Source organism: Tasmannia lanceolata, unplaced genomic scaffold (assembly GCF_043159265.1).
Source record: "Tasmannia lanceolata isolate RefF3 unplaced genomic scaffold, GAP_Taslan_0.1 ptg000005l, whole genome shotgun sequence".
NCBI lineage: Eukaryota > Viridiplantae > Streptophyta > Magnoliopsida > Canellales > Winteraceae > Tasmannia > Tasmannia lanceolata.
Window position 1 is genome coordinate 21,540,373 of NW_027518682.1, and position 25,453 is coordinate 21,565,825.

The following is a 25,453-nucleotide window of genomic DNA, read 5'->3' on the forward strand; positions in this document are numbered from 1 at the left end:
ATGATCACAGGATTGGTATGATTTTTTGGCTATAGGAAACCCAAAGGAGGTTTCTCAGATGAACGGCTTGGATCAATCACAGGCTGGACCCACTATATTATACGGGGAACGCCTCATTGTTTGACACTGAGGGTAGCACCCTACCGAAGCATTCCTCATCCTTGACAATTACGTTATCATTTTCTCCGAGTGTTTGTACCATTTATTCCCAAACTGTCCCACAAAATAGTCTGTGACCTGCAACTACCATTTTTGTCTTCGAAATGCCATACATAATGGCAAAAATTACTAGGAGTTTCGATAAGGGCATACCCATGGAGATCGTCAGAGCTTATTGACGAAATCATGGACTGGGTCGAGGTCATTTGGTTAGCTATCATCATGTTAGGAGGTCACGAACGGAAAGGAGGATCGTCTTGCTTGAGCGTGAGTGGTTAGAGCGACGCTAGAGATTTTCTACTTTCTTCCTCCTTCAGGATTTTTGGTATTTGTTAATTTCATTCACTTTTCTTTTGCTGTCTTCCTTGTCTCCGTGACTGTCTTGGCCGTGGTCCCTTCTATTAATAAAGTTTCGCCACTTCAAAAAAAGGGTTATACCCATGAAGCTTTTATATTGTTTAATAGTATCATAACTTAGAAATTATAACTAAGTCATTTCTTTCCATATAATTTCAAAGGGTGATGATATTTTCACCTCCCTGCAGTACTTCAGTACTTGCACACACCCCTTATAACGTGATTTGTCATAAAGTTGCCCACTTTTCATTTCAAATCAGGTTATAGATAAGGGGGTGTGCACGTAATGCAGGGGGTGAAAATATCATCTCCCGCCTTTTTCCCGAGAGAGAGATGAAATCTTTATTCTACAAAAAGTCTCTGAATTGCAAAAAGCAAAGACATCAAGAAAGGGAGGTTTTTTAAAAGGTGTTCATCCATGCATGGGCGAAATGTGGACACCGCGCGCCTTTCATATTTAATCAATGACTGTTTCTGTCACAGTGTTGCGGGATCAAATATCAAGGGTGGTATCTATGTCATACCTCCGTACCCACATTACGCACATGAACATACGGACAACATATAATTTCACATGAGAAAGGTATCATAATAGGAGAAATTATATGATGAGTGGGCTTACAAAGACATACTCATCATCCCATCCTTGATAAGATCCAACAACAGCTTCTCAAGAGCTTCTCTTGATCGAGAAGATGTTGTTGGATCAAACATCAAGGGCGATACTTCCATCGTACCACCTTTACGTCTTTGTATGTCCGTTCATCATATAATTTCTCTTAGAATCGTCTTGAGAAAATATTGGCTACCACCACCATGATTTGTAACAAGTTCTGGCCAATCATTTTGTAAAATGCAAAATTAAAGGTGGCTAAAGAAGGTAGATGTATTTTTGGGATTATATAAAGAAAGAGGGGTTTATTTGTAATTGTGAGAAAATTTCACATGTTTTGCAAATAATTGTTACAAACTAATGTGCAAAAATCTAATGATGACAATTTTTCCTTACTTTGAGAGAGAAATTGAACAATTCCTTTCTATAAACATTTTTTTGGTACGTAAGAGACCCTACCGGTTTATTAGATAAAGAAAAAGATGTTGCAGGGCACAAGACACCATCCCTAACTTGGAACACATGAGAGAGGGCGGTCCAAAGGTCAGGATAGACAAAAACAGAACATTAATCCTTGGAGATCAAGCTGCTCAATACTCTTGAGTGACATAATCAGGTAGCTTGATGGAAGCATGTTGGGATCTTTGGGAGTGCCTTAGGCAGGGAATGCAGGAGAGCGCCAGAGCGCCGTCTAGTCGGATAGGACACTCAATTGGATTTTGTAGGGACCCGATCATAAATAATTTCGGACCGTATGATACTATGGTATGGCCCAATGGCACAGCTCGGATCCGACTATTGTGCCTAAATCCTGACATCATGTCCAAATTACGTTAACCGTTCGGGTCGATTGACACCCTTACCTAGTGGCTTGTATCCTCTTACAAAAAATGGGGAAAAAAAAAAAAATCCATGGCAGGTGCCACATATCATGATCATAAACATATAGTAGTAGTTAGAGGTGGGATGATGATTTCGGTTTTGATTTCCCGGGCAAGCTGACCGGCAAGGGGGAAGGTGGGAAATCCAATATGATATTTCCCGGCCAAGTTCCGAGGGCAGATAAGGGCAAGGGGCAGCGGGCAGGCCTAGCATGCTCGAGACTTAAGCCCAGTCAATATCTATAAATAAAATAAATCGAGAATAACAGAGCAAACATGCATTATTATAATGGGGGAGAGAGATAAAAAGGCATATGACTAGAAAGGCCATCTTTTGGTAACTTGAACCACGACAAAGTACTTTCCTGGCCAAGGAATTCTGTCAAACCTGTCTCGCATTCTCTCTATTTAACCCGTCCAAGCCTTCAACATTGGCTTAGTATCTTGATTAACACACACTCACTCACTCTCTCTCTCTCTCTCTCTCTCATTCTAATCTATTTTGGGAGGAGCTCTCGAAGCTAGTGAAATGAAGGTGAGGCACACTGGAAGACCTTTGTAAATCGATTAGAAAGTGGTGTTTTTTATTTTGTATTAAATTTCTAAGGCTAAAAATAAATTCTCAAAATGATTTTTGGATTTTTGCTGGTTGCAGATTTTGAATTGGGTACAAAATAAGCTCAATGGGAGGCAGAGGGACAGAAAATCGACCACCACTTCAACTACTGGTAAGTGTTCTTGATTTTTCCTTAAAGGGGTTTGGTTTATAATCTGATATGTATTGAATTTGAATTTTTTATTTTGATGGATTTCTAATGGCTCAAAGTGTCAAAATGCAGAAAAAGATTGTAGCATTTGTAAATGTTTTCAATCTATTCCAGTCGTTTTAGGATCTTGATATTGGCAAGCAAAAGCTAAATTACAAAAAGGAGGGCCTATCTTTTTAAAAATAGAACATAGGAACAATATGACCCATGTAGATTAAAAGGGGTGCTTAATTGATTAGCTTTTTGTATTTTGTTTACGAAGAATAGTGGGGAAATGTCTCTTATTTTACCCTAAAGGTGAAACTTACTCTCATCCTTGGACTACCAAAGTCAGCAGTCCGCCCTAATCTCAAGAGTTCAAATGGAATGATGATTTGATGTTTTGTTCAAAAAATTAATGGAATCATGAGGTGACAATGACAATGAGGTCGAATTAGTGGGGAAATTATCAGAATCCACCCAAGAGGTGGTATTTTGATTTAGCCGGAGAGCCCCCTACGGAATGAATTTTTTGAATTAAATTATTTATTTTTGTTTTTTTCTTCATTTCTTCTGGGTAATTAGCATAGTAATTAGAATAGGATGCCTATTCCGATTCCTGATTCCAGCAATCCTCGATTATTTAGCACATCTAGCTTTCACCCATGAACTATTTCTTTTAGGAGACCACCTTTCTTTAGTTTCATCTCTCTTTCGACCTAAATTGGGTGTAAAACAAATTTAATTCTCATTTCTCCTTCTTCATGAGATTTTTCTAAAGGATTCATTAGCCGACCCCCAACTAGTTTTGGACAAAGGCTTAGTTAAGTTGAAGCTTTTAGTTAGAAAGAAATGAAGCTTTCCTCGATTTATCGAAATCCTCTCCTTGATAGAGAAATCTGTAAATAATTTTCATAACGTAAAATGTTGCATAATCGTGGCCGTTGGATTCAGCTCCATGCAGGGGTACAGATTAAGCGACTGAAAGTCAGATCTCTTGGGAACTCGACAAGTCAACGCAGTTTTTCAAGAATAGTAACAGTCTACTGTCGATGCGGGGAAAGGTGTGAGAGTCCAAAAAAAAAGGGCGAAGTGATATACTCTCCCTCTTTTCTTACATGGGACAGCCCCATCAAGTCTATTTATGACTACACTTTTACATTGGATGGGGCTGTCCTTAGTAAGAAAAAGGGGCGATCGAATATATCATTTCCGAAGAAAATTAATAAAAAAGAGCAAAAGCTGTAGATACGAATTTTATAACTGCTAGGAAAACACGCCGCCTGTGTCTCGAAGCTTCCTTACCGCCTTCCACGTACACTAATATTCAACAGGCTTGTTGGTCATTTTGTAAAAAGATGTGGGTGTTTTTATCCAAAACAGTCTCCATAAAGCAGGAGTGTCAGTTGGCTGGTAGGGGTGTGGCCAGGCTCGGCTCGGCTCGGTCGGGCTCGCGAGCCTTACCGAGCTTGGGTTATATTAAGTTTACACCCCTCATCTTCCCTGGACAGCCCTATATAGTGTAATTTGACTACTTTGTTTTACACTATGGGGGTGGTCCAAGTAATAAATGGGGTTCCTAAAATAAAGTGACATATTTTGCCTCCCCCTTTCACTCCCTGGACAACCCTTTTAGTGTATATATTAATATATAATATATATATATTTAAATATATTAAATTCTTAACGAGCCTTAACGAGCCGAGCCGAGACTGGCCTAAATCGGGCTCGGCTTGTTAAGCTTAACGAGCCTGGCGAGCCGGCTCGGCTCGGCTCGTTAAGGATTCGAGCCGAGCTTCCGAGCCCGAGCCAAAATTGACACCCTTATTGGCTGGCTTGTTAGGGAGTGCTGTTAGGAAGCTCCATGAAACTCGCGTGTCTTCCTCACTGCTCACTTGAAAAATAACAATCATACCTCAATTTTACTCCAGTAAATATTTGGAAAGCTGAATGGGAAAACCTTAGCAAAAATGATTATGAATTATCATCTTCTTACCAGATTTTATAACTACTTAGACAGGTGAAATCTGCATTCTTGCATCCCACTATGACACTCCTATGTTTATTACACTTTTCTAATTAGCTCTTAGAGGATCCTATAATTCTCTGAATGCAATCCACAAGATAACAATCAATAAAGAGACGAATGCTATGATCAAAATAAGGAGTGCGAATACCATTTCCTCTAATCATATGATTCAGAAATTAATTCTAAATTTTTGAAAAGTTGGCAAAGGTCCTACTCTATGATAGAAATTCCCCCCTTATAAATATCAACGGTTCTGTTTTGCATCTAGGTACTTCGTACGCACATTAAAATTCCCCTCTACACTTAAAATACCTTTCATTCTTTTTAAAAATATTTCAGTTTGCAGCCAAATCTCCTGAATTAATTGTCTTTTTTATAGGCATTAAACTATGGATAAGGATGGTCTAAGTTTTAATATATTTGTCTATGGTGATCCTTTAATATAATACTAGGAATAAATTTACAACTTTGGTACTTTCTATTAGGGCTGCAACTCGGGTCGGGCGGGTCGGGTTTTGGTGAACCCAACCCTACCCGAGAAATATCTCGGGTCGGGTTTTTTTCGGAAAACCCACGATTCCCAAACCCGGCCCTCCCCATGATAAATCTTGGGTCGGTTCGGGTCGGGTCGGGTTTTTTCACATTGACGCAAATTTTTAAGGAAAATTCTTGTTTGGCAAGGCAACTCAACTCATAGAAGCAGAAATTACACTCACATTATACTTGAATCAAACAATGATGTAATTACACTCACATCACACTTGAATCAAACAATCCTGTAATCAAACAATGTTGTAATTACAATCAAACAATACTGAATCAAACACTTGAATCAACTCAACTCATAGAAATAGAAATTACACTCACATACAGTAACAGTAACAGTGGGTGCGTGGGTTTTCACTTTTAACTTTGGGATAATTACATTTACACCCCCTCTAGTTTCTGACACATCCACTTCCACCCCTATGGTTTAAAACGTGACAAATACACCCCTGTAGTTTCAATTTGTTTAAGGTTTGCCCCCTCAGCTGAAGGTTCATCCATAGATTGAAGGGTTAGGATGATCTGATGGAGCTGATTTTTTGGGCACACCATATCTATGTCAGGACCCATCAAATGAACGCTTTGGATCATCCAAATAATGTGGGCCCCTACCCGAATCCAAACACTGCCAAAAAATCATCCAAATAATGTGGGCCCACATTGTTTGGATGATCCAAAGCGTTCATTTGATGGGTCCTGACATAGTTAGGGTGTGCCAAAAAAATTAGCTCCATCGGATCATCCTAACCCTTCAATCTATGGACGAACCTTCAGCTGAGGGGGCCTACCTTAAACAAATTGAAACTACAAGGGTGTATTTGTCACGTTTTAAACTATATGGGTGGAAGTGGATGTGTCAGAAACTAGAGGGGGGTGTAAATGTAATTATCCCTTTAACTTTTAACTAACAATAGAAAAAAATGTACATACTATAACTTATGTAACTCGGGTCGGGTCAGGTCAGGTCGGGTCGGGCCCCTTCAAACCCGGCTCGACCCAACATTCATGCGGGCTTTTGAATGCTGAACCCGGCTCGACCCGAAACCCATGAAACCTGAACCCGACCCAGGTTATTTTCGGGTCGGGTCGATGCGGGTCGGGTTTTACCCGGCTCGAGTTGCAGCCCTACTTTCTATTGAGTTGGTGATACAAAATCACTAGTTCTATTTCATTATTGGAGTGGGTCCCACTTGGCATTTTTAAGTGGGATGTGTTTTCTCTCTATATATAGGGATTGTATAGGAAAGAGAAGATTTGAAGAAGAATGGAAAATGTAGAGCGGAGAGAAGGCTAGGGCAAGGCAAGAGGGTTTTTTCTTATGGGCTCTAGGAGGGCTTTAGTGGAGGAGCAAAAGCAAGGTTCTTTTCTAGGAAAAAGCTAGAGCAAGGCAAGAGGGGTATTCTCTTGGGGGCTCTAGGAGGGCTTTAGTGGTGAAGCAAAAGCAAGGACTATTCAAGGTTGAAGTGAAAGTTTAGAGCAAAATGAAGGGTTTTCTCTTGGGCTCTTGGAAGGCCTTGTTGTGGTGAAGCAAAAAAGATTTTCTTCTCATCTTCTTGTTTTCTCAGGGTGTTTTCTTCTTCCATTGTTCTTCTTCGCCACATAGTTTTCTTCATTGCAAAAGAAGTATTGTTTTGGAGGGTTTTCCAAAGAGATTTTTCTCATACTTTGTGTAGAGATTTGAGGTTGCTTCGAAGTTGCATAGAAGGTTGGAGAGAAGGGTTTTATCGGTGGATTTTACAGGTGGAGTAACATTGTACTATTGGTTCTAAATAGTGGATTTTTGTGTTGCCTTGTCTGTGGAGTAGCCTATTGTGGTGAACCACGTATATTCGTGTCTTCTTATGGTTGGTTGATTTGCTCCCTTTTGTGGTTGTGGTTTGTTGGCATATATTTTCTCCATCTTGTAGTGCAAGATCTTGAATTTTTCCGTGTGTTCGTCGGTGGTTGATTAGTGGATGTTATTGGCGGCCAGTTTTGGCCCCCCAACACTTTCGTTTCATTTTTCCCTCTAAAAAATGGGAAGGGGCTTCGTATTATATGTAGTACATATATGTCTATATATACCAACAAATGTTGTAGGCACAACTATGTTTGATAGTAGTCATGAACTCATATTGTCCCATATGCTTTAACCAGCCATCAAAGAGTGACAGCTTTTTGGGAATTTTAACGTCCGGTTAATTAAGCATATAGGGCAAAGTGAGTTTGCACCAATTATCAAAATATGGTTTTGCCTATATCATTTCACAATACATATAAGACAAAATTTGTTGAAAATTGAGCCTATGTGGGGCTGCTCTTCCATGCAACAGCCGGTCCGCGAAATGCCTTATGCGATGGTCCCTAGCAAATCCCATATATATAATATTATTTGTTTCTTAAGACCGTAATTAAAAGATGATATTTTGTAATTATTTCTTCGTTGTTCTGTTTATAGGTTACAAGATTCAAGAAGCTCGCCAAGAGGAATTCAGTGATTGGCCAAATGGGTTATTGGCCATTGGGACATTTGGCAATAACCAATTAAAGGAAGAATCAGACATTCATGATCAATCTACAGACAATTCACTTCCATCTGAAGATCTATCCGATTTTACAGCAGAAGAAGTTGGCAAATTACAAAAACAACTAACAAAGCTATTATCCCTTAAACCAGTTTCAATTGTTGTTGAATCTGGAGGGGAAAAAGATAATCTTCCACTAGATAAATTTCTAAATTGCCCCACGAGCTTGGAGGTTGATCGAACAGATTGCCTGAGATTTTGCGATGATTTAAACGACAATGATGGCAGTTGTTCAAGAAGTACTAGTTTCATCTTGAGTAAAGGCAAAGAAGTATGCATTGATAATAGCAGCGCAATTAGGCAAAGATCGTTGTCTTTTCTTCTTAAAAAGATGTTTGTTTGTCATGGTGGTTTTGCACCAGCTCCCAGCATAAGCTTAAGAGATCAGATTCCAGAGTCGAGGATGGAAAAGGTATTCATACATAAACAATACACACACATAGCCTACTGATATTGGTACTACCGTGTTTTAACAATTGCACAAAATTGGGTTGTCTTTTCTTTTTCAATGGGCTTCTGACAGCTTCTGGGGAACGGCAATAACCTTTGGCAGCTGTGTAAATAATAAAAGACAAGATAAATTGGTGCAATTATCAAAACGTGGCAGTGCAAGTAGGGTTGCAACTTGGGTCGGGTTGGGTTGAGGTTTTGCTAAAAAATGAATTGGAATCAACCCGAACCCGACCCGATTTTAAGGTAAAAGCTCAACCCAAATTCCGAAAAATTGACCCCATCGAGTTGCACCCCTAAGTGCAAGCATCAGTAGCATATATGTAGGAAATGATATTTTCGCCGCATTATCAAAACATTGTGGTGTCAATATTAGCAACCTTTAGGAAATGATATTTTCGCTTTATTTTTCGTTTGTATTTTCCTAAAGAAGACTTCATGTTCAAGGAAAGACAAACTAAGGACTGTGAAATGCTGCCATTTTTTAGGAAAAGACTAACAAAAGATGTGAAAATGCCGGAAAAGGGAGGGAATTATCATTTGATGTGTGTACATATACATACATACATTTGATGTGTGTGTGTGAATGCATTTACATATGCAAGTCAAGTGGGCATGGTATTGCTTGGCACTGACTTCGATACATTTTTCGTTACATTTTTTCTAATCCATATTTTGTCTGCAGCTTTTGAGGGCAATACTTCACAAAAAGGTATACCCCCAAAGTTCGGCTTCAACATCGACGAAGAAATATTTGGGGAGCAAACAAACAACCAAGATAGACACACAGGATCAAACACAGGAGAGAACGAACGATGGATGTAAATGGGTCAAAACGGATTCTGATTGTAAGTTCCCCATATTCTCTCATAGTGTGCCCACATGCATGGGTGGAGATATTCGCGCATGAATAGTTTTAGGCCATGTTTGGTTGCCATTAAAATTCTTTCCATGGAATTTTAGTTTATCAATTGGTGAGAGAGAGCTAGGAAGGGTGGGAGAAGGAGAGACTAGAGAGGGCTTGAATGAGGAGAGAGTGGGAAAAGGCTGAAAAGAAAGGAAAAGAAAATTTGTAATCAAAATACAATTTATTTTTTCCTTGTCACTTCTTAGCTTCTCCTCAGTCATACCCTCTATAGTCTCTCCTTCTCTCACCGTCCCGAGCCCTCTCTCATCACTTGTTAAACTAATATTCTACGGGAAAAAAAATCATGGTTGCCAGATATGGCCTCAGTGATTAAGATCTTCCTCAAAATCTGCACTGACAGGATCCATATTTTCTTGGTGCAGTCATTGTTCTAGAGATCTAAATCTCTCTCCATTGTGACTCTATTGGGTAAGTTTGCATGCCAATCATACTCTCTTTTTGTTACAAAAATTAAGATAATGTTTGCTCTTGAAACTTTACAGTAATTCAGCTCTATAGATGAGTGTTTCTTCTTAGGAGTAAGTCCAAGTATATAGAAATTTAGGGCCTCTTTGGATGCCACCAAATTGGATCTTATTTGTAAATAAGATTGTCTTAAGCTAATCTTATTTGCAAATGGGACACTAATGCATCTTTGGAGGCCATTAACTATACCATTTTTAGAACTTCATTGCTTTCAAATAATCATATTTAACTTCAAAGCCATTGGAACACAGGATTGTATTGTATGCAGTTTTACTGGTATTCAAAGAGGTCATTTGTTAATGTAGTAATTTTGCACATTCCTTGATCCTGATATTTTCTAGCACTTTTTAACTTCACATGTTTGATTATTTAATCCTGATATGTGAATTAGAAAATTGTGATAGAAAGCATGAGAAATTGTACAAGATATTGGGCTAGAAACTGTACAAGTTGCACACATAACCAGTAATCAGGATCATTCATCTGGTGAGTGATAGAGTCGGCCATGGCCTAAAAAAATTTCCTTAATCAGATGATCCTAATGATCCAACTGATAGACTTGTTCTTGTTGAATATGGACTGTTGGGTACATTGTTTTTACTTAACTGTACATTTTTCTAGGCATGGCCGGCCTATCTGATGTGGGAATTCGCTGACGATATGTTTGGCTGACTGAATGATGGGTCCCCCTTTTTATGCTTTTCTAGCCCAAGAAAAAAACAATGAATTGTACAATTCCTCAAGATGAGAGTTGCACTTTTCTTTAAAGATGTTCTTTCTTATCAAAAATTCATTAAGGCCATGTTTGGAGTGGAGAGGGGTGAATAAGGAGAGATAGGGAGAGACGAGTTGATTGGAATGGAGAGCATTAAAGATCACCTAAAAGTAGATTGTAGGCAAGTTTTCATTAAGCGAAGGAAATTATAAGACCCTCAAGGTCAAAGTCCGAATATATTTCTATCTATTGTTCTATTTATCTGTGTTTATTATGAAAGAAACTCTAATTAACTTAATGTTAATTTATGTTTCAGGCATGGGAGTTGCATATAGTTCAAATGCTCCAAACCAAGCATTCACATATAAGATTTACATGAATAAATCCGTGGCAGCTCATGCAAGAACTATTCGGAGTATGATTAAAAGATCTGTGTATGTTTAGCCGTCACTGTTCAAGGTCATACAAAGGAACTTAATTCTGGCAAAGCCACATATTTCATGCAGGTTTATTGCATTTTTTTTTGTTGGGGGTAAGCTGGATTTAAGTTTTTATTTCAACGTCGATCTACACCCACTTCCTCCTATATTTCTCCTTGCAATCCATCCCTTGTATAAGGAGACTGAGTACCAAACACACACTCTCTCTCTCTCTCTCTAAGGTCTTGAAAGCTGTAAGTTGTTGCAAGTTGCTCAACTCTGCCCAAAGTTACTAGTGCAAAACTTGTGAGGAATATCGTAATATTCAACTTGCTTTTAGCTTCAGCAAATCTGGAGAACCCATATTCACTTGAATTTTGTGAGGCAAAAGTTTAATTTTTTATGAGAAGACCAGGCAGTGAAGAAGGAATGTGAGAAATCTCCAATCCACACGTGGACAATAAGAATGATGAGGCCCTGTTTGTTTGAGAATAAATTTTGCGTCCAGACTGATTATATGACTCAAAATTGCATTTAACTTTAAGTCCAATAATCAGTATTGGACTCCAAATCGATTCTCTAAATCCAAAACAAATAGGGCTTTAGTGAACCTAGGGAAGAATGAGGACAGTTGAGCAGGCAAAGTAAAGGTGAGAGGGAAATAATACACAATTTGTTTTTGAACTGGTGAATCTTATTACTAAGAAAAGGGCCTGACCAAAGCAGTCAAAGGGCCTAGAATAAAAACAGAGACAAAAAGACAGGAGTACAAACATAAGACCTCCTCAAGTAGGAAGAAAATCAAAAAATTCTAGCTCGGCTCTTGCCATTCCTCCGCGAGCAAGATGATCAGCCCTTTGACTGCCTTCAAGCAAACACGATTACTAATAGTTGTACTGCATTAGGAGTACCATTTGTTTTTTAGGTATATCTCTCAATACCCTTCCTGCGAAAATTGAATAGTCAGTGGATGTTGATTGCAATAGTTGATCAAAGTTTATGAAAATGTGAGAATTAAAGACCTTTGGTGAAGAGATCAACTATCCAATCAGCACAAGGCACATGGAAAATATGAAGTTGTCCACAAGTGACATTTTCAAGGACACAGGTGATAGTCAATCTCAATATGCTAATAGCTAGCATTAATGACCAAATTTACAGTCATATGTTGCACTGACATGCATAGATATAGACGAACAAGGTATACCCATGTCACAAATTACATTGTACTACATTTGAATGACACCAGCATAATACATTGCAAGAGTACAATATTCCTATATATATATAGTTCTTACTAGAATGGATACAATGGGTTGTTTCTTTGAACTTTGGCTGGAAGCATGAAAAATAAGTCGGGGTTTGAGGAGATGTGGATTAGCTGACCGCACGTTGAGTAAAATGGTAGCCAAGAAAGACACAAAAACTAGTAGTACGTTGTCAATCATTCGGAAAACTAATCCAATCAACATAACAAAACGCCTTGATATGAGTAGTTGGGTCCCATAAAAAAAGCGAGTTCAATGTCAAGAGATCTTTTGATATTCACAAAAAACTTGCTTAGCAACATTTAGTTGAAGTGAAGTAGGCAGATGCATGAACTGACACACTTTACATTATACGATATTAGGACATGTGAGAGATGAAACGCTCTGACTGTGCTATGGTAATCTGAAGGTTCTAAAAGTGGATCATCATTTAACAGAGAAAATTTCAAACCTGAGAATACAGAACACGACTTATAGTGAGAGATCCATAGCATACTTTTTTTTAATTGTAGAGTTGCTACACTAAAATAAGACACCTTGTAGAGTTGCGGGGGATGAACAGAGATGAGCTAGAATAGTTGCATAAAAAAACAAATAATGCTTAAGAAATATATGGACTAGGGGTAAAAGTTTGGCCCTGTGAGCCCTGACCCGCCCTGAGCTCGAACAGGGAGGGTTGGAAAATCTGACCCTGAGGGCGGATTTGGGTACATTTTTTTTGCCCTAACTAAGGGTCGGGTCTGGTTCAGGGTTGATACCCCGGGCCGACCCGACCCGACCCGACCTGTTTACACTTTACCTGCGGCCCCCCTTGAGCCTTTCCGATTTTCATATTGAGCCTTTCTGTTTTTCATTTCTCCATCTATTGGGTTTTGGTTATGTATTTATCACCAAAAATCATATATCAATTAGAATAATAGATTGTGTGGAAGTATTTTAATTTTTGACAATAAAGCAGACCGAAAATATGTATAATTGCCCGGCTCGGTCCGACCCAAGCAGGGCCAGCCCCTCCCGGCCCTGCCCAATCAGGGCGGGCAAGGGTTGGGCTGAACCCTGTAGGGCAGGCATTGGGTTGAGGATTTTCGGCCCTGACCCCTCGGCCCTGACTCAGGGTCAGGGCGGGTCAGGGCTAAGATAATGGCAGCTAGGGTTAGGCAAAGGTTTTGCAAAACCCGACCCTGTTGCAGCCCTAATATGGACCTTTGAAATCATGCATGAGGTGCTTGCTTAAGTCTAGAAATGGCATCATGAAGATGAGAAATGTGCATAAATACACCTCTTTAGAACTAGACCCATGAAGAAAGACATTCTTTTTTCTATTAGGCCATGTTTGTCAACCCTGAATTTTTTTTTTTTATGATAAATTTAGTTTCTCAAATGGTGAGAGAGGGGTAGGTGAGAAAAGCCTGAAAAACATGGAAACAAAAAAGCTGGTAGCGTGGGTGGGAGGATAGATTTGAGAGGGCAAGAATTGAGTAGAGGGTGAGAAAAGCCGGAAAAACATGGAAACAAAAAAGCTGGTAGGGTGGGTGAGAGGATAGATTTGAGGAGGCAAGAATTGAGTAGAGGGTGAAAAGCCTGAATAACAAGGAAACAAAATAGTCCACTTCTCACCCTCTACTCATTCGCACCCTCTCAAATCTCTTCTTCTCACACTTGCCCTACTCATCTGTCCCTCTGTTATCACTACTCTAAGAAACTAAAACCTATGAAGGGAAAAAATCCATGGTTGCCAAACATGACCTTGTTGAAGAAACCAATTCCAAAACGTATCAACTAGACTAGAGTCGCATCGTCTTGCCCACTCTTGGCCCACTGACACCTAATATAGTAATTTCATAGAAAAATTACATAAAATAAAGGCAATGATATTGGCACTACCATTTTTTGATATTTCCACTAATTCACCATGTCTTTTATCATTTAACCAGCTGTCAAAGAATATTACTATTCCCTTTACCCAAAAAGGCTATTAGAATTCCCAAAAAAGCCCTCTGAAGCCAATTAAAAATAAAAAGACATGTTAGTTTGGTGCAATTATTAAAACAAGGTAGTGCCAAATATAAGTATCCAATATAAATAAGCCACTCAAATCCTACCGTATCTCATCTTTCCATCTGCTATGGGTTATCTCCCTATATTGGGAAGATGAGAAAAAAGGGTACGCCGATCTAAAAGGTAGAAAACCCTAGCGGAAAACCAAAAAGCTCCCATCTTTTTTCGCCTAAATCGCCTTTCGTTTCTCTTTTTCCTGGAAAAGTTCCGAGGTTATTTAGATCCGAGCTTTTTTAATCTTGAAACCCTTAACTTCCTGTAGAGAAATCTTGATTTTCGACTAGGGTTTCTCTTTTCAGGACTTATAGTTTCGATCTGTAGAGAAACTGCTAGTTGGAAGGATTTTTTTGCAGAATTAGGGTTTTTGTGACATCGGATTTATTCGGAGAAGGGTTCGTGAAATTGGGGTTTTTTATCAGCTTTGTTATTACTTTTTAGTTTCTTGAATTGGCTATTTTCTTGATAGGGCTTTGAGAGATTTTCTTTGGGTAGAGTGTTCAGTAGAGAATTGAACTGCCAATGCCATTTGCTAGGGCTTTGGAGGATTTTTCGGCGTTTTTTCAGAGACCGAAAAAAAGTATAGATCAATGTCTTGGGCAGGCCCTGAAGATATCTTTCTTTCCACCTCTCTTGCAAGCTACCTTGATAGTAAGCCCTCTCTTTCTCTCTCTCAATGGTTGAATCATTAGTTTTTCATATTCTCTGTTGTATCTTGCATGTAAACCCTAAACCCTCATGTAAACCCTAAACCCTCACGGTGCCGGGTATTAGATGAAAGAATATCAGTTTATTTTTTTCCTTCTCCAAAATTGATTTATGTTTGAATTGTTGATGTTATTGACTTCATGGTGTTTTCACACTTCTAAATCCATTGTTTTTTTTCTTCTAAAGATTCATTTCATATGGGTTTTGTGGATGTCTATGTTGTACGTAGTTTTCATTGTTCAATTCAGGTAATTGGCTAGTGCACAGGTAAAGAGAATGGCTCTTGTGCTAAAAAAAACCCAATTGGCAAATTGGTCGTTTTGGCTTCTCAGTTTGAATTGGTTGTGAGAACCTTGCTTATTTTTTGTGAATTTAATTGGATTCTCTCGCACCCTTTTCTTCTTTTTATTTAATTTTTTGGAGCTTGAGTTTTGAGTCAGTACTCAGATCGAGCTAAGTAACTGAGTCAGCTCTGTCACATTCCAAGTCAATTGACGTCTGAGTAGTTGAATGTTTTTATTTGAGCGAGGTTACAATCGAGAGCTTATCGAGCAGTTCCCTTGATGTAACAAAACTGGTAATCCTACAATTCATAAGGGTGTCATGGCTTGCACCTTGTCCTCCACTTCTTTGTTGAAAACAGCTGATGAGAAAGTCAAGGGCTAATTGTTCAACATAAGTCTACCACTTTGGAAAGAAAGTAGCATAGTCTACAGTCTACACAGACCCATTTATGGTGCTTCACCGGGGCATTAGGCATCATATTTGGGTTAGAGTTATTGAAGGCAAATGTGGTGCTTCACTGGGTCATTGGGTATCAGAGGATAAATTTAGAAGTACATGTGTGACGGTTTGGAGAGACACATTGAAATTTAGTGACCTATTCACAGCTGGTAGCAGGTTTCGAGTCTATGTAGGGGATAGAATTCGATTCTGGTTAGATAAATGGTGCCCTGATCGATCTCTAAAAGATATGTTTTCGGATTTTTATGTGATAGCGGTGCTCAAGTTTAGTTTTGTTAAAGATCATTTGGAAAGAAGAGAAGATAGTGTGGTTTGGAAGCCAAGGTTCAGGAGTAGTTTCTTTGACAGGGAACTGGCTTCCATTGCTTGACTATTGTAACCGAAAATTGAGTAGATCTCCTTCACTGTTGGGTCTCTAGTCCCGTGGAAAAAGAAAGGAAACGTCTTATATAATGTTTCTTTCTTAGTTACTATTTGGGTGCTTTGGAAAGAGAGGACTACAAGAGCTTTTAATGGGGTATCAAAGAGCCCGGCCTTCCTATTTATTATAGTAATTGCCCTGACGATTTCATGGGTGAAATCTCTTCCATGTTTCAAATTTGTATCTGCCTATGACCTTTGGGAAGGGTGGAAAGGAGTGTGTTGTAGTGCAGAAAATAAGCAAAAAATCATCCAAGAATGGGTGCCCCCTGCTCCCGGTTTTTTGAAGTTGAACTTTGATGGCTCTTGTTTGGGAAACCCTGGAGTTGACGGGTATTGGAGTTGTTCTTAGAAACAACCTTGGGGAGTTGCCTTGGGCTTTTGTGGGTCCCATAGGAGAAGTGGATGCATCTGAGGCCGAGGTGTGGGCGGTGCACCAAGGTTTAAAGTTATTGGTAAGAGATCACTTGGATAATGTGGTGATAGAAGGGGACTCCCTAAATGTCATTCGGTGGCTCAGTGGTTCGCATTCTCATCCTTGGTAGTTCGATAGGTTCTTTGATGAGATGGCCCAATTGAGTGGCTTATTTCTCGTTGATTGCATTCTTCATGTTCGCTGTTCCGCAAACAAGGTGACGGATAGCCTTGCTAGAGGAGTCTCAAAAGAAGCCCTAGCGTTGTTTGATTCCCTCCCTCCATGACTTTATTTGTAGTTACTATGTGATATGCTCTCTTTTGAATTGTGAATCTTTTGTACTGGACTACCTCGGTCCTTCTTTAGTAATATTATTGGCTACCGTTAAAAAAAAAAATCTAAATTGAAGTCATCTGGCTGTCTCTATGTCTCCTCCGTCGTTGGTACACTCAGGATTCCTAAGTCTGGATCCCCATCAACTCTCTGTAACAAAAACTGTTATCATTTCATTTAGCTAGCAGCCGAATTTTCTATGAATCTCTGAGTAATGTTCACAATATGAACAATTTTTCAGAAAATGAGAGTACTCACCATGAACTGTGATTCTGTGAACCAACATGGGGGCAGTCGTCTTTCTTCCTTTGCATCATTAGTTACTTCTTACTAGCTTTTGATGTGTCATCAAATACTGTTTATTTTAATTATAGCAACAGTAAAGAAACCGTCATGACATATGAGGTCTTTACTTGGCTGGCTTTTGTATGAGGCTGAATGTCATGGAAATATTGAAGTTGGGGGAGTGCCTTCTAGGTGCTCAGTTCATTTAGGCAATAATACCACACGCATATAGGCGTACAAAAGCTTGGAATAATGCGTTTTTTTTTTTTTTTTTGGATCTATAATGAGAACGTGTTAAATAATTACTTTCAGGTTGTCTTTGGGAATTTAGCTGTGTTACAAATCTCGTTCTCGGGAATTTCTCAACAAGGGAAAATCTTGGGATATATTAAATTTTTCTCTTTTTCTCGGGTTTATATAAGGAAAAAAAGGTAAAGGTAAAATTATTTTAAAATATTAAATATTAAATTCAAAAAATATTTTTTTGAATGGGAAGTATGATTCTCAAGTCCAACAGGATCATAAAATATACAATTTCTCTCAAGTCCCAACAGCATCATACACTATATAATTCAAGAAGATTCTGGTCCAAAACTGCAATCAAGGACTATAAGATCAAATTTGAATGATATGATTTATACAGTAAAGCAAATGAATGAAGCATTGAAGACCCTACCGGTCAAAAACAGGGTTGGCACAACATTTTATAACAATATCTTGTTAAAGTTAAAAAGGTGAGCAAGACCATTAGCTGCCCCTCGTTTATCAACACAGAAGAGCCACCTCATAGCTGAATTTGGCATACTCTTGAATTTGTCATACTCATTTTCAAGAGAGGTGCTGCATCTCTCTTGAAAAGGAGGAGTGGCAAAACAGTTAAGAAATTTTTAAAAAAGAGAGAGAAGAGCCACCTCGTAATAAAAAAACAGTGCAAAGAAATACCCTACCTATCTTTTTCGTCCTCTTGTTCTTGTTCTTGTTCTTCTTCTTCTTCTTATTATTATTATTATGCTCTGCCCATGGAGGAAGAAAGAATGAGGGTTTTTCGATGGAGGAACTAACCGGCGACCTCTTCCTCCTCCTCTTCTTCCCAGTGATCTCTTCTTCCATAGATCTCTTCACGAAGAGGAGACGGAAGCAGCTAGGGTTTTGGTAATAAAGGAAGGTCGAGGGTTTTTGCAAAGTCGAGTCTAGAATTCGTTCTACGCGAATTGGGTTTTTAGAAAATGTAAAAACTATATATGAATGCCGCGAATTTATCGTGATAAAACTTTGGTGATAAATTCATTTATAACAGGCGTTTAGAAAATAAAACGCATTAAATGCGAGATTTTCAAAATCTCTCCGAGATTTGTGTCATAGGAATTTAGCGTGTGTTTGGTTGCACAAAAGCTAGGATAGTTTAGGGGTTTTGTTTTGCGTCTGGGCGTCACGTCAGCAAAATCTCTTGTTTGGTTGCCAATGTAACATCAAATTCCCTGCCAAACAAGTTTCATAGGTAATTATTGCATGTCTGGTGACGTGGCATCCATGTCCCTTCCTTATACCTTCCAAGCCAAATTTCTCAAAAAAGTAGGATTTGGCTTGGAGAATGATGCTTTCTCTCTCTCTCTCTCTCTCTCTCTCTCTCTCTCTATATATATATATATATATATATATATATATATATATATATATATATATATATATATATTGGTAATGACACCCCTTCCCACTATTCTACGATTTTGGCAACCAAACACTACTTATCACTATTCTACGAGGTAAATTCTAGGTAAATCGAATGTTTGTCTCCTCCTTATTGACTATTCATACTACTACTCTACAAGGTAACTACTTTCAGCGTAACAGATCCTTCGTGATTTCTTCTGCTTTGTAAGCATTTTACTCTACACTTGTAATTGTGCTAGAAAGTTGAATCCTTTTCTTTTTGGAATAATTTGGGGTTTTGTTGCACATATATGAGCACGATTGATAGGATCTGACACACGTACACATTTCCACACTTGAACAAACCCTGAAAAATAAGATTTGCAGATGAGATAGTATATTGTAAGGAGGGAGAAACCTTTAGACCATTTTATGATTCATTTAATGATTGCACTCAAAGTATGGATCATATTGCTAAAATTTTCGATATGGCTTGGGTTTCCCCCAATTTGATGGGGTCTATCCTCACAAATCGGGATGCCGGCTTCAGGGATATAAGCAAGGGTCACAAGGCTCTACACAAATTTGTTAGATATGTGACATCTTTGGAAGGAAAGGATCTTTAGGACATTCAATGAAAAGTATTACTCCTGCAAGATTGACATAATAGAGATTGACATGAGTGGGACCATCACGCTTGGTCTGAAATCTTTGTATATTTTGCTCTCTTTAATGAAATATAGTATTGTTATTGGTCATAAAAAAAAGACTTCATATTGAAATAACTTCAAACAGTTTAAGATTTTTATATAATGCTAAGGCTATCTGGTTTATTTACTGAATGGGTTATATAAAGTTAATGTTAAAAATTTAATTTAAAAGCTTTCCAATTTCTTTTACCGTTCAAAAAAGGAAAAAAAAAATTTCCAATTTCTTTTGTAAAAGTGATACTCTAAATTATGTGCAGTTCCGAGAAAAAGTAGTTTCTGTCCATATTTTCAATCTAATAGCTTTCTAATTTCTTTTAAGATAGTGAAACTCTAAATTAGGTGAAATTCAGAAAAAAAGTAGTTTAGAGAGAAATCAATGCTATATTTGCTCAAATTGGCTGAGGTTCTGGAACTCAACATTAGGTATGCAACTTGGGTTGGGTCGGGCTGAACTTTTGGTAAAAAATGAATTGGAATCAACCCGAACCCGATCCGATTTTCAAGGTAAAAGCTCAACCCGAATTCCTAAAAATCAACCCGAGTTGCACCATTACTCAACATGTGGTCATAAGGGCGTACTGATACTATTAGAAGAATCTATGCAACACTACTCCGGTCAATTTTTCTCCAAATTTTGTTCGGTATTGAAATCCATCCTCTATATGTTGCTCTTCCTGGATGTTCCAATACTTTCTTCAGATGGCTACAGAAAGCCTGATAGAGCAGCTTACATTATAGGGAGGACAATAGATACAGCATCTTGTACTTTGGTTTATTATTTGGATTGGTGTTGGAGTTTGTTTTTGGCTGCTGAGTCCCTTCCTCATGTGAACTAATCCTTTCCAATCCATTTGGCATCCATATGCTGCTTCTCTTCGATTCATGACTTTTGATTGTCTTGTTGTGCTTTGGGGGATTGTATTTGACCATTGGATCATATGTGGGAGCAGGGTTCGATGTTAGACCCCCTGCGAATGCTATCGACTACTAGTGGACTCTCTTTAATTTTGCGAGTGAATTGCATGTCTAAACTTTAAATTATTATTATTATTATTATTATTATTTTATTATTTTTTTTTTATATTTTGAACTGTAGCACATGTGAACTTTAATGACTTGGCTTATGCACTCAAACCCAGAACAGCGTACTGAAACATGATGTGTCATTTTCAAAATTGTGCATATACTTCTTTATATTGCATGCTATGCGACTATAGTATGTGATAAATGTCTCAAGCATCCAAGACCTTTTTAGCTAATAATATCTGCTATGACATTGCAGTAATTATGACCAATTTAAGTAATAATTTGTTCATTTGACAGAGAAACTTCTAGTTTTGCTACGCGATGGGCGAAAGCTCATGGGGATCCTCCGTTCCTTTGATCAATTTGGTACCTGCAAGTTTTTTATCTTCATCATTTCTTAAGCTATATTGGATTAGATTTGTCGTCATGAAACTTGGTTTTCCTGTTCACAGCAAATGCTGTTCTTGAAGGTGCTTGTGAGCGAGTCATCGTTGGGGATCTTTATTGTGATATACCCTTGGGCCTATATGTAATTCGTGGGGAGAATGTCGTCCTGATTGGGGAGCTGGTAGTTTTATGTTGCCTTTAATTTACTTTTACGCTATTATAGCTTGTGTATTCTTTTGACAATCAGTTTCTTGACTGTGGATGATAATCATTAGGACCTGGAAAAGGAGGAGCTTCCTGCACATATGACTCGCGTTTCAGCTGCAGAGATTAAAAGGGTAAGCACTATTGCAAGTGTCTCTTTATGCCTGTAACACATGTTTCTGTAATGTTGTTCTTTTGCCTCTGTATCTTGTTGAAGGTTATATGCTTCCAGATTCTTGAACTTTTTATCGACTTTGGTGCCTAGATCGAAACATTTTCTGCAATGACATTCTTGCCTGCTTATCTTTACAGGCCCAGAAAGCAGAAAGAGATGCCACAGATCTGAAAGGCTCTATGAGAAAGAGAATGGAGTTTCTTGATTTGGATTGATAAAGTTATGTCCACATGGAGGCACCTTTAATTTTGGTAAGTTCATGCCATGTCGTCCGCAAATATTATCGCGGTTAGTGTCAGGGAGACACAAAAAGGGTCGATTTTTCTTTCTGTTCTTCTGTACTCGGAAGTGGGCTCCATGGAATAATCATTCATCCCCCAAGAATGCCTCTTAACAGTTTCTTTGAGGAGAGTTAATTTAAGACTGGTTGTAGGATGTTTTTTATTTTATTTTTTTGTGGGGTATGATGGTTTCCAATGGATGCTACTCTTTCTGATTTTCCTTTGGTTGAAGGGTTTCTCTTTCATGATGTGTGGGTGACAGGGGGGATGTTGATGGAGGGCTTTTGTCCAGTAAACGATTAATTTGCAAGGTATATTGGAGGATAGAATTCTGGGTTTGCTTCAGCTTTTTCCTTTTGTTACTGTGTTATCTTTTTCCACCGATGACAGATTTTGTAGGCATGGGTGGAGGAGGTGGGTTTCAGATACAGATGAGAATGACGGGTATTCTGGAGACTTGTGATCCCCTTTAACATTGATTCTCTATCTTCTTTTGTTTTTGCCTTTTTTCTGCGGAAATTGGGTAGGGCTGTGATTGAGCTTTTGATGAATGGAGCCTGAATTCATATTTACTGTCTTATTAGTTTCTTGCTGGACTATTTAAAACGATTGATTTTGGTAGATATCTTTCTGCAAGGAAAATGATATCCACTCTCCCCTGTTATAATAATTGCATCGTTCATTGTACTCCTCTCTAATTAGCTGTCAACAGCCACAAAGGGACTATTTAAAACGATTGATTTTGGTAGATGTCTTTCTGCGAGAAAAAATGATATCCACTCTCCCTTGTTATAATAACTAGTAAAAAGGCACGTGCAACGTCTTAACGAACTATTCCGATTGCATATGAGCTTAGTCATAATCTTTAAGCTCACACAATTTTTGCAATTTATGATATAGAAAAAGCCTAAGAAGCCACATAAATGATGAAGAGAGCATTAGCCACATAAGTGTAATTGCAACCAGGGGCGAAGGCACACATATAGCATGAGGGGGGCGATGGCCCCCCCAATTAATTGCAAAATCTCTTTGAAAGTGTATGGCTGTGCATGCATGCTTAGTTAGTTTAGTGGTCATGGCCCTCCATGACCAATGCAGGCTAGTGTTAATTAGTGCCCCCCCACCAAGTGAAAATTCCTGGCTCTGCCCCTGGTTGCAACCCCAAAAAAACATGTATCAAAAGGATGTATAAATCTGTATTCTAATGAAATTATTGTCGAAACTACATATGTTATTAAAACAATGAAGTTTATATATGCTTAAAAGCTCCTTTCATAGATTTTGCTGACACAGTTTCACACACACACACACACACACACACACACACATATATATATATATATATATATATATATGAGGAATAAGATTGTACGCTCGACCGTACCTAAAGTTAGGTACGGTAGAGTGCCAAATCACATGGGTCCCACATTTTTGGTGAGCATCTAAACCATTCATTTGCAAGGCCCCATCATAGATAGGGTGCATACCAAAAATCAGCTCCATAGGATCATCCTAACCCATCCATTTGTGGAGGCCAAAGTGGACAGACAGTGTTTGTCCACAAATTTGCCCATTTTGGCCTCCAGTTTTGGAGGGGTTAGGATGATTCAATGGTGCTGATTTTTGGTATGCACCCTATCTATGATGGGGCATTGCAAATGAATGGTTTAGATGCCCATCAAAAATGGGGGACCCATGTGATTTGGCACTCTACCGTACCTAACTTTAGGTACGGTCGAGCGTACAGTCCTTCTCCTCATATATATATATATATATATATGGCTGACACAGTTTGAACTATATATTATGGTTTGCCCAATATATCCTGCAGAACATATGATTTGAACCATATATTCCTCACTTTTGACGGAAAATTGGCCTCAAAATACACTTTGAGCAATCTAAAAAAATGATAATTTCAGTCCAAAAACTTTGTTTCTATATTCTTGCAAAACATTTCCTCTTTTTCAATATGAATAGAATCAAGATTGAATTTTTTGGGCAGAAAAAATGTTTTTTTAATTAATTATAGTGTAAATTCAGCAATTCAAATTGGATATGCTGTATTAAAAACTTTCGCTTTTATAACTATCAACTAATTGGGAAAAAATTATGAATCAAAAATTTAAAGTCTTACAATCTCTAAGAAAAAAATGTCAATGTAGGAGTTTGTACTAAGTATCCATCAAGATACTGCTTTGACGAGAACTGAGTCATAATTTGTTGGAAAACGTGGATCAGATTACTACGATTCTTAAAATAACTACAAGTTGTAAGCTTGTTTGAAAAAATAGATCAAAGAGGGACTGGTCTATGGCTTATCTAACCCAAAAATAAGTAAGTAGAACCCAAACTGGCTACTCGAATCCAATTGGCTACTCGAACCCAAGTTGGTTACTCCACCCCAAATTGGTGGAATTTGAATGCAAACAAATGGTCACTAATTCAAAATTTATGATGTAAATAGTGAGAACCCATACATATTTTTCTACTTTTTTGTAGCATAAGGTATAAACAACCCAAGCAAAGCAATGAATCAGCTAATAGTGAGATCCAATGTAAGGCACTTCACGGGCAACATCAAGTATTGATTGAAAGACATTGAAGATGAGAATTACATGAAGAAACATGTACCAGTTGTTAGCTGTATCTCACCTACTTGCGACCCAACTTATCAGTTGTTGGAGTCCAACCAATCCAAAGGCCATGACTTAATCGAAGCAGTTATCTGCATCTCACCTACTCGCAACCCCAACATCAGAAATTGATTCATTCCACCAAAGCTTAATCTTGATGCTATACAGAATTTGTTTCCCCTGTAGGTTTTCCTTTGAACTCATCACTTGTGAGAACCGAGTCCAATCAATACAAAGGCCACGACTGAATCAAGAGTGTCCAACATTATCAAGGCCGTAATTGAAGCTGGCAGGATGGTCATAAATTTCATTAGTGGTCACATGAGCATTGAAAACCCAAAAAAAGTCAATCAAGACTGAGATACCAAAATTTTGCAGAGAATGAGACTCAAAGCACTAACAATTAGTATTCTAATGTCGTAAACACAAAGGGAATCAAAGCACTAACAGTTAGTATTCTAATGTCGAATCAAAATCGGACAATTCTAAATAAGGACACAAAGGGAATTTAGGTTAAAGGGTGGAAGAAAAATCAACAAGTATCCTTGTTCATCTCTTATCCAATGAAGCATAATGTGACCAAGGAAAATCATAGAACATGCTGTTCGGATTGCAGGAAAATTCAGGAAAACTGTGGAAAGGAAAATTATTTGTAAAATAATTTTACTGAGATTTTTTTTCATGAAAAATGTTTTTTTACCTGCAATCCAAACATGGCCATATCGAAAAAAATCAAATTTGATCCCAAAAAAAATTTAACCAACCAACCCTATTCAGTTTTTATATAGAGGGACTTTAAATTTATGATGAATACACTCTAAATTAACAGTAGTTATATTGTTTCTCTGTAAATTGAAGAAAGAAATAAATTTCCTGAGTATTTTTTTTTCATCAAAAATGTTTTTCCTCCAATCTCCTTGGAGCCAAGCCTCTTCAAAATTTATTTAGAGAGAGTTTCAATTTATGATAAGATCTATCCAAGTTAACCATAATCATATCGGTTGTGGTTCAGGTTAACCATAATGACTGGTCCAGGTTAACCATAATGAGTTGTCGACTCCGAGATTATTCCAAGGAATGAACAAAACAAAGATAAAAGTTCATATGAAGAAAATTAATATAAATCTTATTATTAATTTAAAATTAAAATTAGTAGAAGTTAAAGATAATTACACTGTTTTTGTAGAGAGAGAGAGTAACCCATGATTCTCGCTCTATATGTAGTGTAAGGATTGCAATGTTCATTTTACTCCTCTCTGGTTAGCTGTCAACATTCATAAATAG

General features: G+C 38.0%; 2 protein-coding genes across 4 annotated transcripts; both read left to right on the top strand.

Moving 5' to 3' along the window:
* The first annotated feature begins 2,461 nt into the window (after positions 1 to 2,461).
* On the top strand, positions 2,462 to 11,271 carry LOC143876840 (protein DEEPER ROOTING 1-like). Its single transcript, XM_077378530.1, has 6 exons — positions 2,462 to 2,545; positions 2,666 to 2,738; positions 7,769 to 8,307; positions 9,031 to 9,193; positions 9,636 to 9,681; positions 10,770 to 11,271. Exons 1-5 carry the CDS (start codon positions 2,540 to 2,542, stop codon positions 9,653 to 9,655), a joined length of 801 nt encoding a protein of 266 aa, XP_077234645.1. The 5' UTR covers positions 2,462 to 2,539; the 3' UTR covers positions 9,656 to 9,681; positions 10,770 to 11,271.
* Positions 11,272 to 14,222: 2,951 nt separating this feature from the next.
* Positions 14,223 to 22,105, top strand: LOC143877951 (sm-like protein LSM1B). Of its 3 annotated transcripts, none has more exons than XM_077380297.1 (6): positions 14,223 to 14,321; positions 14,665 to 14,846; positions 20,784 to 20,852; positions 20,939 to 21,054; positions 21,149 to 21,211; positions 21,390 to 22,105. In XM_077380297.1, exons 2-6 carry the CDS (start codon positions 14,786 to 14,788, stop codon positions 21,465 to 21,467), a joined length of 387 nt encoding a protein of 128 aa, XP_077236412.1. In that variant the 5' UTR covers positions 14,223 to 14,321; positions 14,665 to 14,785; the 3' UTR covers positions 21,468 to 22,105. The 3 variants fall into 3 exon arrangements, with proteins under 3 accessions (XP_077236412.1, XP_077236411.1, XP_077236413.1); XM_077380296.1 differs by having other exon boundaries at positions 14,234 to 14,846; positions 21,390 to 21,503; positions 21,796 to 22,105; XM_077380298.1 differs by having other exon boundaries at positions 14,243 to 14,321; positions 14,732 to 14,846.
* The last annotated feature ends 3,348 nt before the right edge of the window (positions 22,106 to 25,453 follow it).

Bases quoted from the DNA above. Each gene is read 5' to 3' on its own strand.
- LOC143876840 (XM_077378530.1), top strand. The intron at 2,739-7,768 runs GTAAGTGTTCTT...TTCTGTTTATAG, and splicing joins GACCACCACTTCAACTACTG to GTTACAAGATTCAAGAAGCT. The intron at 8,308-9,030 runs GTATTCATACAT...TTTTGTCTGCAG, and splicing joins CAGAGTCGAGGATGGAAAAG to CTTTTGAGGGCAATACTTCA.
- LOC143877951 (XM_077380297.1), top strand. From the start codon at position 14,786: ATGTCTTGGGCAGGCCCTGAAGATATCTTTCTTTCCACCTCTCTTGCA. The intron at 20,853-20,938 runs GTACCTGCAAGT...TCCTGTTCACAG, and splicing joins CCGTTCCTTTGATCAATTTG to CAAATGCTGTTCTTGAAGGT. The intron at 21,212-21,389 runs GTAAGCACTATT...TTATCTTTACAG, and splicing joins CAGCTGCAGAGATTAAAAGG to GCCCAGAAAGCAGAAAGAGA.